General features: G+C 35.3%; 2 protein-coding genes across 5 annotated transcripts in view; both read right to left on the reverse strand.

Moving 5' to 3' along the window:
• LOC111434559 (2-methoxy-6-polyprenyl-1,4-benzoquinol methylase, mitochondrial-like) overlaps positions 1-9,092 on the reverse strand; it is a 10,901-nt gene extending 1,809 nt beyond the window's left edge. For both annotated transcript variants that reach the window (XM_023071982.1, XM_023071981.1), the window contains exons 1-8: positions 8,917-9,092; positions 8,507-8,602; positions 6,333-6,459; positions 6,169-6,230; positions 3,961-4,119; positions 3,725-3,869; positions 1,812-1,883; positions 403-511 (exon numbers count right to left, since the gene is read on the reverse strand). In XM_023071982.1, coding sequence (XP_022927750.1) covers positions 403-511; positions 1,812-1,883; positions 3,725-3,869; positions 3,961-4,119; positions 6,169-6,230; positions 6,333-6,459; positions 8,507-8,600 — 768 coding nt within the window. In that variant the 5' untranslated portion in view covers positions 8,601-8,602; positions 8,917-9,092. The remainder of the gene's footprint in view (positions 1-402; positions 512-1,811; positions 1,884-3,724; positions 3,870-3,960; positions 4,120-6,168; positions 6,231-6,332; positions 6,460-8,506; positions 8,603-8,916) is intronic.
• Positions 9,093-10,549: 1,457 nt separating this feature from the next.
• Positions 10,550-14,982, reverse strand: LOC111434620 (G-box-binding factor 4-like). Of its 3 annotated transcripts, none has more exons than XR_002708979.1 (4): positions 14,040-14,982; positions 13,786-13,857; positions 12,590-12,649; positions 10,550-11,165 (listed from the first exon to the last, which is right to left on the reverse strand). XR_002708979.1 is itself a non-coding variant. In XM_023072082.1 (4 exons), the coding sequence occupies exons 1-4, from the start codon at positions 14,697-14,699 to the stop codon at positions 11,088-11,090; spliced, it is 840 nt and encodes a 279-aa protein (XP_022927850.1). In that variant the 5' UTR covers positions 14,700-14,981; the 3' UTR covers positions 10,550-11,087. The 3 variants fall into 3 exon arrangements, 1 of the variants encoding a protein (XP_022927850.1); XR_002708978.1 differs by having other exon boundaries at positions 12,590-12,689; XM_023072082.1 differs by having other exon boundaries at positions 12,590-12,619; positions 14,040-14,981.
• Positions 14,983-15,177: the final 195 nt, after the last annotated feature.

Here is a 15,177-nt window from a genome sequence, read left to right on the forward strand (position 1 = left end):
CCCCCCCCCCCCCCCCCCACACACACACACACACAATACTGATGGTCCCTTCTCTCAACATTCCTCTTACAAACGTGTCAAAAGTGTTTATCCTTCTTACCCTTGGTAATATTTCGTTATTGGGGGGGGCCTAACTCATCTGCTAATAAGAACTAGACGGCCACAATATCAAAGAAAAAGCTAAAAGATCTAATGGCTGAATGCAATCAAAAGCTGTAGCTTGGAGTTCCAACGCACTTAATATTGTACCATTATATGTAACGCTATTACTTCTGTAGTTAACTCTAATTGGAGGCATTCTTGAAAATTTTAAACAGCACATACAGAATTGATGGCAACTTTTCACTTCAATTAAAATCATGTTCTTGTCCGAGAAAAAAGAGAGGAGGAAAGGACTGTGACCTGTGAGGGAAATCGACGGATGCTTTCCACTAAGTATTGATAAGATTCTCGATCACCTACAACTAGCTCTCCAACGGCTGGAATTACAGAAAATGAATAATAGTCATATCTGCACCAGAAGATGGAAATTCAAGTTAAAACTTGTTTCGATATAAGCACCAAACCTAACTGCTAAAAGAAACTCATAATAATATCTAGAGTACATCCTAGGTTGGAAATATATTGAAAGAAAGCAAATCAATTCAAAGTTAGAGAATTCAGGCTACCGAGGGCTTGATTAAGAGGGCCATTCAATAAGAACCAATAAATTTGTGATATAGAGTATACATAGTTTTCTAACAAGTAAACTTTTTATTTAGAACTCAAGGGGACAAAAATACAACCGGTAGAATAGAACCTATCCACGTAAGGTATAAAAATTAGCAAAAAGGAACTGAACTACCTTAATATGCTTATGTCAAACAATAGTAATTTAATCTTATTAGCAAATGTATACATGTACACATATGTACCTCAGTAGGAAATAAAACGTTTTAGAAAAGCACAACACATAAAAGAACAACAGAGATGAAACAATAAATTTGGTTGCATGAAACAATGATAAAAGTATTTAGATGCATGAAATCCTTCCCAGCTGGTCGTAAGAAAAGGCCTGAATGCTGTACAAACTATAGGCCTTTTGAGATTTCTTTTCAATAAACATATTATACTTGCAGCTTAATGTCTCTAATTGGAGTGCTCCTTATAAAGGACTTTGTAATAAAAAATCTAACAGGAATGCCATTAGTTGGAAAAGTTATCAGTGGGGAGTTGTAATGAATAGAGTGAGGAGGAAATAATGAAGTAAGCAATTGTTTAGTTGGTTTATGCTCGAGTGTGATCCCTAGTAAATCAACTACCTGAGTTCTATTTTAGTTCTTATATACTTTATATTTCAATAGTATTCTAGTTGTATGGGCTCTATCAAAGTTTTCTTTATTAAACCCAGTTTGAGTGGTGTTTTCTCGGGGCACTCTTAACAGGAGGAGTTATCCATTCAGCAAAAGACCATTCTTTGCAAGCTTCTCAACGGTTCTTTCAGCTTCATCTCTCTCAGTTGGGTGGTTTTCAAAGTTTCAAGTTAAGTTCAAGTCTCAAGTTTTTCATAAAGTTTGTTCTTTTCCAGCCAATTATTTGTTTTTTTTTTTTCTTTTTTTTTTTTTTTCACTCCCTTGTGGAGTTTGTATCCTTTGAGGACTAGTTTCTTTCATTTATTCAATGAAAAAATTTATTTCTTGTAAAAATAAATAAATAAATAAATAATAGACAAATAAATTCAAGTTCATCACATAGTTCGAGTTTGTAGACCACTATAAATTAAATGATGAAATATTGAATTTCCCCCAAGTAAAAGTGTGGAAGTCACATACAATTCCTTAAATATAGGAGCTTCAACATGGCTTAGCTCAAGGCAAAGGAATCTTCCTCCTCGTCTTAGAACCCTGTAAACAAACACATTTAGTAATTAAAAAAACATTTCCAAAGAAAAGCAAGAGACAAACATGAAACATTTTCTTAGACAACTTTGTTTGGGAAAAGAAAAATAATTGTTATCAAAGGAGAGAGGGTGAAGATGAGATATCTCCCTATTCAAGTGCTAAGAGAGATTATTACACAAACTCTCTAATAGAACTGAATCAGAAAAGAGAATAAGTGCAAAAATCCTTGGATAGAGCTTCCCACAGGATTATGGTTCAAAAGAATTCAGCAACCCTTTCACAATAAGTTCTTCATTTGGTCAGTGGTTTGATTTTACTGAATCCAAATCCTCTAGACAAAGTTCTTTATCCTCTATTTTTGCTAATTATATAGCAATGAAATTTGTTACAATTGAGCTTCATGCGGGTCAAGGGTATCTATTTTGTATTATGTTTTATACTTCTTTTTTCTGTATATCTTTTCAAATTTCGAATGTCACTGAGACGTTTGTTTCAATTAAAAAATAAAAAATAAAAGATAATAATAATAATAACAAAAAAAGCTCCACATAGAAGGTAGGAAAGGCTCTAGGACATATCTTCATCTACACTGCCCAAATCATGAGAATGCATATTACATTACATGGGACCTTACCCTTAAGTTTGTGACAAAAAAGAATTTGAGAAAGGGGTCTTGTTTGTTGAGTCAGTGATACCTACAAGTTAAAAACAACAGCCTGAAGATATCCCTCATAACTATCCTGGAAAATCAACAAACAAATGAGAGATTCTCCAAATCTGCGTAGCTACTCCAACAATGACTAAACCAACAAGGAGACAAGGCTACATTATGTTTCTTCCAGTGGATGTGGCTGAGGATAGTTATTTTTTCTTGAAAAATAACATAGGAAAGTTTTCATATTGTTGGGATCTTGAACTATCAAACTAGGAAAAAGCACAACCTACTCAATCCTTGATTATCCACAAGCCACGGACATCCTAGACCTCATCAACTCATACGTAAAACCTTCCACTTTGGGTCATGAAGAATTCAACCTCTTCTAGAACAAGCAAAGTAATCTTCGGACATTCTGGTCAAAATACTTGTATCATTTGAGCAAGAACCTCTAGAGGATGTCCCTTGATCCTTTGATAAGTGAAACTCACTTCGTCATTCATGCTCACAGCAGGCAAATCAAGTTCCATTTCACTCAATTTCAATCTACAGCCAATCAATGAAGCTTAAACAAGAGATGTTAAAGACCAAGACAGCAAAGGGCACATATACTTACAGTCAGGACCCTAGCATCTACTTTTAGAGCCCCAACTTATCCAAGCTACCTTTCAAGCACAGGACAACGAGATTACTCACCTTCCCCTATAGAAGCCAAGAAAGGCTTGCCTTCTTCATCTTCACCCAATTCCTAATCCTATAATGTGGTTAGGTTGAGCCATAGACCACCTCATTCAAACCCTTTAAGAAGAAAAAAAAAATCCCCTACCACCATTTGTCAGACCAAGTAGTCTCTAGCACATTCATTAGGCTGATGCCGTTTTGTATCCAAATGATGTAACATGCTCCCACCATGCGAAGCACAAAGATATCCCTTCATGAACTGACATCATGGAGTTCCCATCAAAATTCTCTATCAATTGGACATCAGTTCCCCCATAGAAACCCTCAATTGACTCAATCTCACCTAGACAAACTCTAGAAGGGGGGCGATTTCAACTTGAAGGCAACCTTATGCACAGAGGTCCAACCCTTCTCTACACAAGAATTTGCCTTATTCAGGCATAAATAATACATTTTTCCATAGGATCTAATATATGTGGAAGATAATTTCTTGAGAAGTAGAGTTTACCTATAAGCCTCATCTAGAACTTTTTCAATGTGAGTAACATTCCTAATTCCAAATGCAATCGTGTAACCATCCATTGAATTATCTTGAAAACGTAAAGCTTCTGCATCTCCTTCCACCCATATTAGAGAACTTTCTTCTCCCAGACCTAGAAGTTACAAACATTGTGATACTGTTTTCCTGACCACAAATTTCATTTACAAAATGCAGACAGTTCCAATGCCTTATTGTATATTTACCTCTCTCAATAGCTCGCTTTTTACCAACGTTTAACATCTGTGAGTTGATGTCACAAACATATATTTGAGTTTGTTCCTGTAAATCATCTTCCCGAACATCTTGCATTGCTCTACGTTTGACGTCATTAATCCTTTCTAGGATCCTGAAAGCAACATCACCTGCAATATGTGAGAAATTAATATAACATCTAATAATTGTCACATCTTTTAAGCACAAAAGGGACACAAGTTCATGTGATGAGTAAGTAGATACCGTTTTAATATTCAAGGTTACTTGCATCTAAAGAAAACTTCCATCAACAGCTTCAAATAGGTTACAAATGGAAGATAACCAAACAAACATTTGCACCCACACAAGATTCTTGAAACAAAAAAAATTTAGATTGTTTTTTAGTAAAAAAAACACAGGCTATCAGAATAAACTAATGAGAAGCGAACAAGAGATTAAAAAGAGAGAAGGAAAGGGTAAATTAGAGAAAATACTCTTGAACTTTGTACCTCGCTTCAATAATACCCATGTAAACATTGCATTAATGCCCGACCTTTTAGAAACTTTCAAAAGTACCCTTGTCGTTATGTAGGTGGATGGAAAACATTAATCCTAAACCCATCACTTCCCTCCTCCATTTCCTCTCCCCTCTCTCTCTCATCTGCTCAAATCCATGGCCAAATACTTCCCCACTTCAACTCTTTTTTTCCCTCCTTCCTTTATTACCCTCTTAATCCCCCTTCTCCCTCTTTTTTCCAATGGATTTCAAATATCTCTTTCCCTGAGATTTCAAGCTGCATTTTATTAAAAATTGCAACACGTTCCACGTTTCATGAGAGAAATAAGAAAGAGGGATTTGGAATTGGAATTGGAATTTGAAATGCTGGGAAGAAGAAGGGTAGTTTAGGGTAGTTAAGAAGGCATTGAAGAAGAGGAGAAAAAATAGGGAAAATGGAGAAGTGTTAAGCAATGGATTGAAACAAATAAGAGAAATAAAAGAGAAGAAATGGAAGAAGTGATGGAGTTAGGATAAACGTTGTTGTCCACCTACTTAATTATAAGGGTTTTTTTTTTTTACTTTTTTTTTTTTTCTAAATCAAGGAAATTAATGCAACTTTTATAGTTCAAGAATATTATTGAACGAGGTACAAAGTCCAAAGGTATATCTATAATTTAGCCAAAATGGAAAAAAATGAAGAAGCAAAAGATGAAGAACTAACCCATAACCTAACACACTGCACAATATCTCCTATTTTCCATCACTTAAGGTTTACTATTTCTGCCCTGACAAAGGGGAATGGTTTTTGCTCTCTCTCTCTCTCTCTAACAGACTCGAGGAGATTCGCAGCATATGCCACCATATAACACATTCATATAATGATCCTTTAACAGAAATCAAAATTCGTAAGAAAGAACCAAAAAACACACATCCATGCAATGATTAAGAAATATGTCCATTGTTTTAACATTTACGAAATGAACTAACATGTCAAATAGAACTTCCATGATAGCTCACTAATGGGTAAAAAAATCCTGGGATGGTAATAGGTGTCTTATCGACTAAGCTATATTCATATCAACAAATCTATAAAATTAATAACTAGATTGTATTGTTTTTGAAGTCAAAGAGGATTACAAAGCATTACTACTTATAATTCACTTTGAACAAAACCATATTCTATTACTATTCTTTAAGGTCTTCCTTTTCTGGACTGGCAAGTGCAACTGCATGGTAATTGAGAGGAACGAGGGAAATGTTCAACAACAATGATCTGGTTAACTAAAATTTTTAAATTATAGTCATGAATATTTGGGCACGTGCGTGTAACTTGACTAATATCATGACACAACTACCAAACATTTGAATGTCAAGGAAACTTGTAAAATTTTAAATTCTAGATAAGTGTGCACCAGGATTTGAACCCACCCCCTCTAAGCTCCTTACTTTTTTCGCAGATTTGAATGACTACAGACCACTAAGCTCTTTGCTTTTTTTACAGACTTGAATGACCACTAACCACTAGGCACATGCATGGTAATTGGCTACCAGCAATTGATCTTGTACTTCAGAACTTAAAAAGTTTCCAAATCAACACAAATTAATAGGCTCAAAAACAAAGTATAGAATCTTTGCAAACGATGTAGCCAAAAATAAAATGTCTCTTCTTAATCAAAGTTAGAATTGACATCACAACATAAAAATAAAATAACTTACATACCTGTACCACCAGCAACATCAAGATGCTTCATTCCAGGAAAAGGATTTAGCTCGGAAACGAGTCTATAATATTTAGCAAAAACATTAAGAGAGAGAGAGAGAGAGAGAGAAAAATGTATGCTTTCTGCGTGTGAGGGAATGAAATTCCAGTTCAAAGAGTAGCACCTGTCTTTCCACAATCTATGCAATCCAGCACTCATCAAATCATTCATCAGATCATAGTTTGAAGCAACATTGCTGAAGACATTACCAACTAGTCGGCTTTTTTCCTCTTCAGGCACTTCTTTGAATCCTGCAAAAAGTACCCGTAGACAATTATTTCTCATTTTTATATATAAAAGAGGCTTAAAACGAGAAATTAAAGTTACATTTTATATTAGAAAAAGACTTGTATTGATCAAACAAAGGATGTACGAAAATGGAGATGAGGTATCCCCGTAGAGCCAAGTCACGAAAAAGACAACATATTGGCAGAAATTTGAGAAAAACCAAAATTTACAAAAATCAGTATAACAAGAGCACCATTCAGAAGCATGAGAATTAAAAAGAACCTAGAAACACCCCTAGAAGAATCTTCCCCTTGGAAGGTTCTTGTATTCATCTCGAGGCTAAGAGTTAGAGTCTTGTCTCGAGGCAAGCTTCAATGCATAAGCCTAAATAGCCTTTTTAAGACATCGGAAACCCTTTGAAAGCTTATATGTATATGTACATAATTTATATATATATGTGTGTGTGTGCGCGCGCGCTCTGAAATACTAAACTTCTTTTAACTTTCATTGAGAAAAAAAAAAAAAAAAAAAAAGCTTCAAAATATTGAAAAGCATGTACCACCACGTTGCAGCAAAGGGAAATCAAACAGGTGCCTTCCATTTTCCCATCTCTCTTATATAAAATGAACCAGCATGATATAAAATACCGACTCAGCATTCTCATTGGAGCCTATCATAAGTATTTAGCTTCTCCAAAGAAAAAATCCATCAAAACACTTTTTATCTTTTTAGAGACATTAGACTTCCAGATAGCATCCATAGACACATTGCAACAAACTTCACCATCTGCAGAGCTCTTGCTTAGCATATTGGCCATGGACTTCAAAGAAAAAACACCCTCTCTTTCCAACGTGCATCTTTTGCTATCTCCCTCTCTTTCCAAGTTACTTTGAGTTCACCAAAAAACTACTCTCTCTTTCCAAGTTACTTTAAGTTCACATCAAACTGGTTTGAAATCTAAAACAAGCTTCAATCACTCAAAATTAACCGTCATTAATTAAATACTAGCATATCAAGTAGACAGTAAACTTCCCTTCAATAAATATATGTAGACAATGTCTCGCTATTACTAAAAAATTTATTATAACAATTTAAAAATTCTATATTTGGAGAAAAATAAAATTTTGTGCCATAAACTACTAAAATTCAAGATAAAATAAAATTTAATAATATTAAATTTATATAAAATGTGAAAATTCAGTATATAAAGCAATATAGATTTAAATCATTATATCAGAAAACATAGTGATAGTAGCTTCTTCAAGTAGCACAAAACTACCTTTTGAATATATGGGCAAAGAAATTTAGTGTAACGTCTCAGATTCACAGCTAGCAAATATTGTTCTCTTTAGGTTTTCCCTTTCGGGCTTCCCCTCAAGGCTTTAAAACGCGTATGCTAGGGGAAGGTTTCCACTCCCTTATGAAGGGTGTTTTGTTCTCCTCCCCAACCAATGTGGGACATCACATTTAGAAACTCAACATCAATTTAGCCATTGAACAAAAATGAAAATTAGTAATGCTCCATAAATCTTATCTATTTCTCATACTCCTTGATAAATGGATTTATTTAAAAGAGGGATATTGACATAGTCATTGAAAAAAGATTTAAAAAATATATATACCCCGAGAGGAACTTTAAAATATACAAGGACAGGTTGAACTAAAATGGTCGACCTTTAGAGAACAATCATCCTTCCAGTTCTGCAGCCTTTTCTCCTCCCTTTCATCCCCAAATTCCAAAGCTTATTTTAAGGGAATTCTTCCCAAATAGAAAAAATGATTATCTTAAATTTAAAAATGGTATTAACATCGTAGAAGCTAAATTCTTCAGTTTTGAACCAATTCTACATAACAATAAATCCTAAGAACCTTATTGTTTCACCAACAAAAATATTATATACTATTTTGAAAACTAGAAGATTTTTTGCTAACAATAAAGGTATGTAACTCCTAGTTGCAACAGCGTTAACAACTATTGAGATACATTATTAATATTGACACTTCAAAATCAAGTATAGATAGAGCTCCAAATCCCTTGATCTAATGCGAGAGAGAGGGAGAGGAACCAACCAAAACTTGTAGCATGTGAATGTAAATGATTGGCAGAAGAAAACATTGGAAACAATTTACTTCCAATCCTTCTAGCCACTAAACGCAAAGCCATGACTGCAATATAGAAACAAACAAAAATTAAAATCTCGAAGGTCCAACTAAAGAACATGCATTCATAAATAATCGAATTCATACAAAAATTTGAAGAATAGAAGACAATAGAAATGAAATAGTAGCTTTGATTTGAATCTTGCTATTGGCAAACCGAATTGAATATCCTATTTTACGAATAGTTTTGAATCGAACCATCATCAGTGAACTCTATTTCCGCTCCATTTCAGTTTCGAACGAATGATTGTGAAACAGAAATTCATTACAAGAAGAATTGAAAAATCAAATAAAAACAATTGCGCCATTGGCAGATTTACCTTGCAACTAAAAATCGAAAGGGACTGATGAAGAAGGACTGAAGATTCAATTGTGTATATCGGAGCTGAAACTTGAATTTCAGAGAGACGAATCAGTGGAGACGGTGAGAAGGAGAGACGCCTGAATCGGACGGGAACCCTGTGAGCGGTTCTTCCTGGACCGTTCGGTAACTCTATTTTTTAATATTATTTTTAAAAATACAAATTAAAAGAAAAAAAAAAAAGGACAAAAATCAATTTATAAGATTGTATTAATAAAATTATAAATTAATATTGGTATCAATCTTTTTCAAATAATTAATTATTTTTAAATAAAGGGTTTAATTTTTTAATAAATAGATAATCATTATAAATAAACGTTGAAAATATACTTATGAAAACTATTGACGATGCTCGTTAGTGCAGTAAGCAGTGGGGTGAGAGGTACATAGAGGTAAATGATGTTTTAACGAGTGAATTATGTTCACGATAGCGAACATAAATAAAAACCTACGAGCAAAAGTTGCAACCATTTAAGTACCATTCTCAAAATCTTATGAAATATAAAATATCTCTTATTATATCTCAATTATGTTACATTTCTACAAACTCGAACATAGTTTAATGATTAAAGTACGTCAAGAATCATAGTCTCAAATTTTAATGATTAAAGTACCTCGAGATCATAGTCTCAAGTTTCATGTTCATATTTGTGAAGTAGTATCGAAAATTTCACTTCGACAACTCAATTTGTTTGATAAGACCAAGTCTTTCCTTGAGGAAAGTGTAACAGCTTAAGCTTACCGTTAGCAAACATTGTCTTCTTTAGGCTTTCTTTTTCGGACTTTCCATCAAGGTTTTTAAAACGCATCTACTAGGGAGAGGTCTCCTCACTCTTATAAATAATGTTTAGGTCTCCTCTCTAACCGATGTGAGATCTCACAATCCAACTCCTTTCAGGTTTCAGCATCCTCACTAGCAATTGTTCTGTTCTCTAATCGATGTAGAGCCCCAATCCACCCCTTCAAGGCTCAGCCTCCTCACTGGCACATCGCCCAGGGTTGGTCTAATACCATTAGTAACAACTCAAGCCCACCACTACTAGCAGATATTATACTCTTCAGACTCTCTTTCGAACTTCCCCTCAAAGTTTTTAGAACACGTATGCTAGAAAGAGGTCTTCACACTCTTACAACAATGTTTTGTTCTCCTCCCCAACCAATACAAAATTTCACAAAAAGAGTCGAGTCACAAATAGGTTTTTTTTAACAAAAAAAAAAAAAAACCACCTTCCGCACGGTTAAGCAAGTACGCAAAAGCTCTCTCGCCCTATTGAATAAAAATTTTGGGACGAAGCTCGACAACTTAAAATTGAGAAAACTTCAATATCAATAAAACAAGCGAGTCTTCCGACCTTACCTAAAAAAAACACAAATAAAACGAACTCTCTTGCAAGACACTCCAACTTTCACATCATCATTCTATCATTCAGTTCCATTTTTTCCAGTAAAAGAAACAGAAACAAAACTAAATCTTCTAAAACAATGGAAACCAAAATAGCATATTAAGCCCAAAAAGAACAACTTGATCATCATCATCATCATTTCAAGCAATAAGGCAATGGCTTTGGTAAAGCATTCACAAATAGAGCAAATATGGAAAGCTCTTTGGATGCACTAAACATTCATCATACATTCATACAAACAGATTCAGATTAACCACAACCATCCCATTCCCTACATCACCAACAAAACGAAAATCAAAGCCATAACGCAATATGACTTCTTTTATCTACTTATCTTCTTTCTCTTTTCTTCACCACCTGATTGATATAATAAAACAGACGCAATACACATGTATAATCTAATCACAACCAGCAACCATCCAAATCGTCAGTATCGACCACCTCTTTTCGACATCAGATTCAACAGTTTCATAAGATTATATAAACGATAAGTTCAAACAGGGTGCATCGTCAAACTACTCTTTTTTTTTTCTTTTTTTTTCTTTTTTTTGTATTTACTTGGACAGGTTTGTGTTTTATTCCCCAAATATCTATCTCTATGACATGACTAACTTGGTTATATACCCCTTTTCATTGGCAGACACACAACCCAGTTTTGTATGATTAACAACTGTAAATTAAAACACTCATTCCATCCCTCCACAGATTCAGAGCATACCCGCTACCACTAGAAAGAATTTGCTCTTGTAAGAATGCGCTGTGGTGGTCTCCGCTTCTCGCTGATCGGAATGAGTTTCTCCTTGAGCTTCAATAAAGATACCAGTTCGTTACTAATACTATCACCAGTAAAGAGCATCAAATCAATCCATTTCAAGAGGGTAAAAGGTAATCAAACAAAACAACTATTGAATGCTAATGGAGTTTTGATCAAGCAAATTATATCTAATTGCATCATTCGATTCGAATGTCAATCACCATAAAGCTCAATAACTTGTGTGAAATAACAAATTGGGATTTTGTTGTGTTTCGGTGAGCGTAGAACACACAGCCAATACATGTAACTGAAATGTAATTAGAGGCAGGTCATATTTGGAGTTCAATGGACAAATTTCAGATGGTTCAAGGAAACATGAAATGGGCATAATGTTCTTTCTAAAGAATGTGTTTGTTGAAAAAACCAGAAAATCAGCAACTTCAGAGCAATACTATGAAGTAGCCATGTCTTTTGAGATGGAAAAAGACAGTTCCAACAATAAATGACTATGAAAACACTCGCAGAAAGGAAAACGTTCAAATGCTTACAAATATAAACTAAGACGTAAAAACATGCCAAGTTTATATGTACCAAGTGAAGTTACTCCAAATGAAGCGGAGAAATTTTTCAAAGAGACTGGCACAATCAATAACTTTCCCCAAACCCCGCTGAACTCAAATTCTAGGAATCAATTGTGATGCAAAGATGAAAGAATTATACATTACTATCTGAACTAAATGATGATACCTTAAGAAAACTGGTCGGGTGTTTTCAATCCAAATAAAATAAGAACTAATTGCTAATTCTAATTCCTAATGAACAGTTATCCATTCAATACCGTAAACCACACAACTTAGGTAAATGCATCTTTCTAATTGCTTGCATTCCATAATAAGAATATAAAAGCAATTATTGGGATGGGATTTCTTTAATGATTTCCAAAGGTTAAAATCAAAAGGGTAAAAATATTCTTTTCTTGTCGGCTTCATTGCTTCAGGATTCTTCTTGGTCACCTTATTTTTTCATCCTTACTGTGTTCACATTTGGTTAATGAATACATTACTGTGAATTTTACCTTTTACTGATAAATATATTACTCTGGATTTTATGCATACATTATATACTCAGAGAGATATTAATGCGAAGATCACCGAAGTACCAGTACGACATTTAATCATCTTTTCAGACCTCTTACCTAGAAATGTTTAGGTTGTTTTTCGGAACGACTTTAATAACTCCAGAATAAATGAAATAACAAAATCCAAGTGCACAGAAACCATTTTTTATATTGAAGTACTTTTTTTAAAAAAATATATGAGCTCAAAAAGATTATAGGTACTTTTTAAAAAACGTCTCTTTCATGCTCAATGTTTCAACGGGCTTTCGAATGAAAATTTTACTGATAATATATAAATTAAGACAAATTGGTCGGCTACAAAAAATAAGAAAAATCATGTCGAACAAGAAGTACATACCTGCTTAGACCGTTCCTTGATGTGCTCAGCCTGCATTTAGAATTTGATTCCTCAGAACTTCTGAATGGATGATGATTTAGACTCGATACATACAGAAATCCTAAGATGAATCCAGCATGCAGCGGACCAAAGTCATCAAACAAGTCAAGAACATACTAGTAAAATGAGCACAACTCATTGGCATGTTGTGACCTAGTTCCAAAAGTGACGACCATGGAATGGCGTTTTTTATGGCATTAATAGTGCATATAATGTTACTAGCTATAGAGAAGTATGTATAGAAGGTGAGGTTAGCAGAATAAAGGAAACTAATAATTTGTGAATGGTGATTAGTTTTACTGAATTAATTGTTGACCATGATGTCCCAAAAGTATTATTGTAGATCACAGTTAATGGGAACTTCCTCGTATTTCTTTCGAGTAGAAGAATCACTGCCTGTTACAATCTCAGGGAGAATGAAGAGGAAACAGAAGCAAATGTTCAGGAGGGTCAGATCCTTCAGCTTCTTGGACTCTTGAGAAAGGAGACGGGGCATTGCCGAACTCCTATGAGCCATAAACTCCGACAATGAAACTAGTGATACCATCAACATCTCAGTCACAGAACGGCCAGAGGCCATGTTTGTTGTTCAAGTCCAGCTCAAACTTCTTAGATGCAACTTTCTTATACCAACAATACCTTGGAGAAATACTCTTATATTCACCATGTTCTAGCCAATTCAGGCATCTTAACAAACGTGTAGAACCCTGAAGAAATGGCTGGGGTACACCTCCAGTTACCCTAACAATGACTCAAACTAGTAATAACCCCTTATGTTCTGAGACTTCCACAGCCTTTCAGGAAAAGAACAACCAAGATCAGGATCCTCTCCCCCTTCAGGTCAACAGGGTCAGTCTAGTTTTTCCCTCGTCTTTCAACCATAAGTTTCGAAAAGAAACTACAACAGAACGTACAGAATAATACTGGTTTAAGAAAAGGTTACATGAATCACTTGAGAGTCATCTCCTTGAGTGGCACAAACTAACATTAGAACATGCAATCCAACTGATTATCGTGTCGATAGGTATTATGTTGGTGGAAGCACGAAAGGGACGGGGGCGATGAATGCAGTGATACTATACTTGATTAAATATGAAAAACAACTACCAAAATATCCATCAGAAGAACAGAACAACAGGAATTTTAGTCAGAGGTACCTCTTCTCTCAATAGCCGTGCATTTTCCTCCTCCAGTTGGGTCACGAGAGACTCTAGCTCTAGCGTATATGCCTAAACATAAACGCACAAAATTAAACCTCGTAGGAATGAAGTTCAAGAACTCAGCTTCCAAGACAGCCAAAATAATAGAACTCTTTAAGTTTATGAGCCCCACATGAACAAGTGATGCATTGAAACAAGAAGATTACGATAAAACAACGCATGATTTCTGACATTAAGAACAAATCCCTCACCTGTTTGCGTTCCCTAGAGCGGGCAGCGGATTCCCTGTTCTTGATCATCCGTCTCTGCTTCTGCTGTGTGGCTTTGTCAACTGGTTCTTCAACAGCCCTTCTCTTCCCTCTTCCAACTCCAACCATTCTCCCATCGATTCCCCTAGCGTACCCAACCGGCGCACCTTCCAACTGCTGCTGCGGCGGAATCTGAAACTGATTATTAAGCGTCGAGTCGACACCATAACCCCCAGCTTCGGAGATTACAGGGACCCTCCTAACATCCTCCTGATGAACAGCCCCAGCCTTAGATAGAAAATCTTCAAGGGTTATTTCGTGATCCGTAGCAGGCTCCCGCCTCTGATCACCACCCCCAGCAACGATCTCCTTCCAGACCTCCTCAACAGACCTGGTGCTCAAATCCTTGGGCAAAGGAAAGGTGTCTTGGGTGGGGATCGAGGCAGGCATAATGGGATTCTCCGGCTGCGGTTGATTGTGAGTTTGAGCATCGGAATAAATGTTCTTAAGCAGGTCATCCATGCTCATGGAAACCAAATTCCTGGAGGAATCACTATGCTGTAGATCAGCGATAATTGTGGAAATAGAACAAACAGAGGACTCACGCGGCAGATCCGGATTGTTCTTCGACGTGGACGCAATCTCCACATTCGACGAAGCCATGCCGAAATTCTAGGGCTTCGCCTGCTTCTCCCCTTCTCTTTCTTCCTCACAAAGTCAAAAATTAACACAATTTTAGGTGAAAAGTGGGAAGAAACGGAAGGAAATATGAATCAGAGTCGCTAACAAACGCAAGATGAAGTAATAATATTAATTATGGGATTGTGAATTCATAAAAGCTAAGATTGTGAGAAGAACAGAGCAAAAATTGGTTGTTTTCTGAAAGTGGAAAGGGAGAGATGACGACCAGACACATACAATTATGAACTGCACGCAAGTGGTTGCGGATCTTCCCTCCACTTCCATGAATCAACCTCCCAATTTTACTATATTAAATTTTTCATTTTTTTTTATTATTTTTTTAATAAATTAATAATTTAAAAAATAATAATAATACTCTTAAATTTTCAAAATCAAAATTTTTTGAAGCCCATATTTTACATTGAACTAAACATTAGAGGTCCACAAAAAAAAAATTTAT

Source organism: Cucurbita moschata, unplaced genomic scaffold (genome assembly GCF_002738365.1).
Source record: "Cucurbita moschata cultivar Rifu unplaced genomic scaffold, Cmos_1.0 Cmo_Scf00045, whole genome shotgun sequence".
Lineage (NCBI taxonomy): Eukaryota > Viridiplantae > Streptophyta > Magnoliopsida > Cucurbitales > Cucurbitaceae > Cucurbita > Cucurbita moschata.